This window comes from Manacus vitellinus, unplaced genomic scaffold (genome assembly GCF_001715985.3).
Source record: "Manacus vitellinus isolate BGI_N305 unplaced genomic scaffold, ASM171598v3 scaffold_6_pilon, whole genome shotgun sequence".
Taxonomy (NCBI): domain Eukaryota; kingdom Metazoa; phylum Chordata; class Aves; order Passeriformes; family Pipridae; genus Manacus; species Manacus vitellinus.
In genome coordinates, this window is record NW_021940750.1 from 38,084,503 (window position 1) to 38,086,694 (window position 2,192).

The 2,192-nt window shown below is 65.7% G+C and overlaps 1 protein-coding gene across 1 annotated transcript in view; it reads right to left on the minus strand.

Annotated features, from left to right (window-relative positions):
* SIX6 (SIX homeobox 6) overlaps nucleotides 1–1,786 on the minus strand; it is a 2,681-nt gene extending 895 nt beyond the window's left edge. The window contains exon 1 of the mRNA XM_029964248.1: nucleotides 1,050–1,786. Coding sequence (XP_029820108.1) covers nucleotides 1,050–1,621 — 572 coding nt within the window. The 5' untranslated portion in view covers nucleotides 1,622–1,786. The remainder of the gene's footprint in view (nucleotides 1–1,049) is intronic.
* Nucleotides 1,787–2,192: the final 406 nt, after the last annotated feature.

A 2,192-nucleotide genomic window follows, 5' to 3' on the forward strand; every position in this document is an offset into this window, starting at 1 on the left:
CCGGACCCGCCGGCAGCCCCCTGCGACCCCACTGGGGGCTCCCCCGACTTGCACCCCCGAGCTGCTGCCCGCAGCCTCCAGCTCACACCAGTTACGCCAGCGACAGGAGAGAGGAGGAGCTGGGTGGACACTCAGTTTCTCAGGCAGAGCTGAGATGAGAAACTGGGTGCCCACCTCAGGGTCAACCCCGCTCGTCGGCTGGCACACCCGGGGGAAGGCTGTCCCCCTCCTCCGCAGCCTGTCCCCAGACCGGGCCTCATCCGAGCGGTCGGTAATTCCTTGCAGCATCTCCCGGGCGGCGGCTCCCCTCCAGCAGGCCTTACATGTTCCCTCAGCCTACAAAAAGGGGCTGCAGGTGATGGCAGCCGCGTCCCTGACTTGCGGCAGCCCGGCTGAGGGGTGACAACGGGAATTTCCCGGGGATCATGGAGAGGACATAATGGGGAGACTCTGCTCCCTTCCACACTTCCCGGAGCGTCTGTTTGTGTCACTAGTATTGGGATAACACTGCCCATTTAGAGCTGCGATTTTGTTCTTTAATATGTTTTTAAAGAATAGAAATAAGAACAATATCCCGAGGAATGTTCGCAGCTGGCTCCAGCAGAGGAACAGGGCATGGAGGCTCTGGCAGGGCCCGCAGAGGGCATGGCCGGCTCTGCTCAGGATGGACGTACCTCGAAGGGGTATCTATATGTCCGGGCAAAACTTTGAAGGGGATTTCTCTCCGCTCAGCCCCTGAACACGGCCCTGAACACTCCAGCTCCCGCCGGGGTCGCGGCGGCTCCGGGCGGCCCCTCTCACGCTCCCTCGCCCCGCTCCCTCCAGGGCGGCCAAGGGGGAGACGGGGCGGGGACCCTCCCCTATTAAAACCAGGTCATTTAAAACCCCTAGGGTTTTCCCGCTGCTCCTGCTTTATCTGGCTGCATTTCCCGGGGAGAAACGTCCCGGGCTCGTTTCGCCCATCCTCTGCCGGCAGTCTCGCACCACCCCCCCCACGAAGGCTCGCTAAGGGGGGTTCCTGTGCCCCGACGGGACGGGCAGCACCTTACCTGTTCTTAGCGGCTGCTGCCCTGTCCCTTTGCCTGCGGTTTTTGAACCAGTTGCCCACTTGCGTGGGAGTAAGTCCCGTGGCCTGAGCCAGTTCCCGCTTTTTGCTGGGGTTGGGGTAAGGGTCCTGCAGGTACCACTCCCGCAGCAAATGCCTCGTCCGCTCCTTGAAGCAATGTGTCTTCTGCTCGCCGTCCCAGATGGTGCGGGGCAGCGGGAACTTCTTCCTCACCCGGTACTTGTCCACCGGCCCCAGGGGTCGACCCCGCAGCTTCTCCGCCTCCTGGTAGTGCGCTTCCAGCCAGAGGGCTTGCAGTTTGGTGTGGGACTCCTTGGTGAACTTGTGGTTCTCCAGGATGTGGTAGAGCTCCCGGTAGTTCCCCGTGTGGAAGGCCACGATGGCCCGGGCTCTCAGCACCGACTCGTTCTTGTTGAGCGCCTCGCAGGCCGCGGGGGCCACGGGCAGGGACCAGAGGAAGCGCCCCAGGCGCTCGATGTCCCCGCTCTCCTCCAGGGTCTCGCATACCCCGGCCACCTGCTGCGGGCTGAAATTGAGGATGGGCAGCTGGAACATGGAGGCGGCGCCGGGCTCCGCTCCGCGCTCCGCGCAACCCCCGGCGATGCCCGCACGCCCCGGCGGCGGGAAGGGGCAGCGCCCCGGCCGCCCCTCGCTCCGCTGCTGCTCCGCCGGCGCCGGCGGAGCTTGCCGCCGGGAGGGACGGCGGGAGGGCGGAGAGGCGATGGGCAGCGCTCGGCCGGCTCCGGAGACTGGGGGCGGTGGCAGGGGCGAGGCGGAGGAGGATGGAGGTGGGAAGGGGGAGGGCAGGGCGCGCGGTGGGGGAAGGAGGCGAAGGGGGGAAAAAAAAAGGCGGAAAAAAGAAGAAGCTAGCCAGGAAAAAAAAAAAAAAAAAGAGAAAGCAGAAAAGGCACAAGCGCAGCTCCGCGCCGTCCGCCGCGCTGCCTGCGGGAGCGGCTGATTCGCTGCGGAATCGGCAGATTGGCTCCCGGTTTCCATGGCGGGGCTGCCCACCACTGCCAGCCGCCTGCCACAATCACGGCGGGAGGACCCGCACCGCCCCCGCACCGGCTCGCCCCGCCCCGCCTCCCCGCCCCCGCTCCCCCGGACATGCTACCGCGACCGCCGC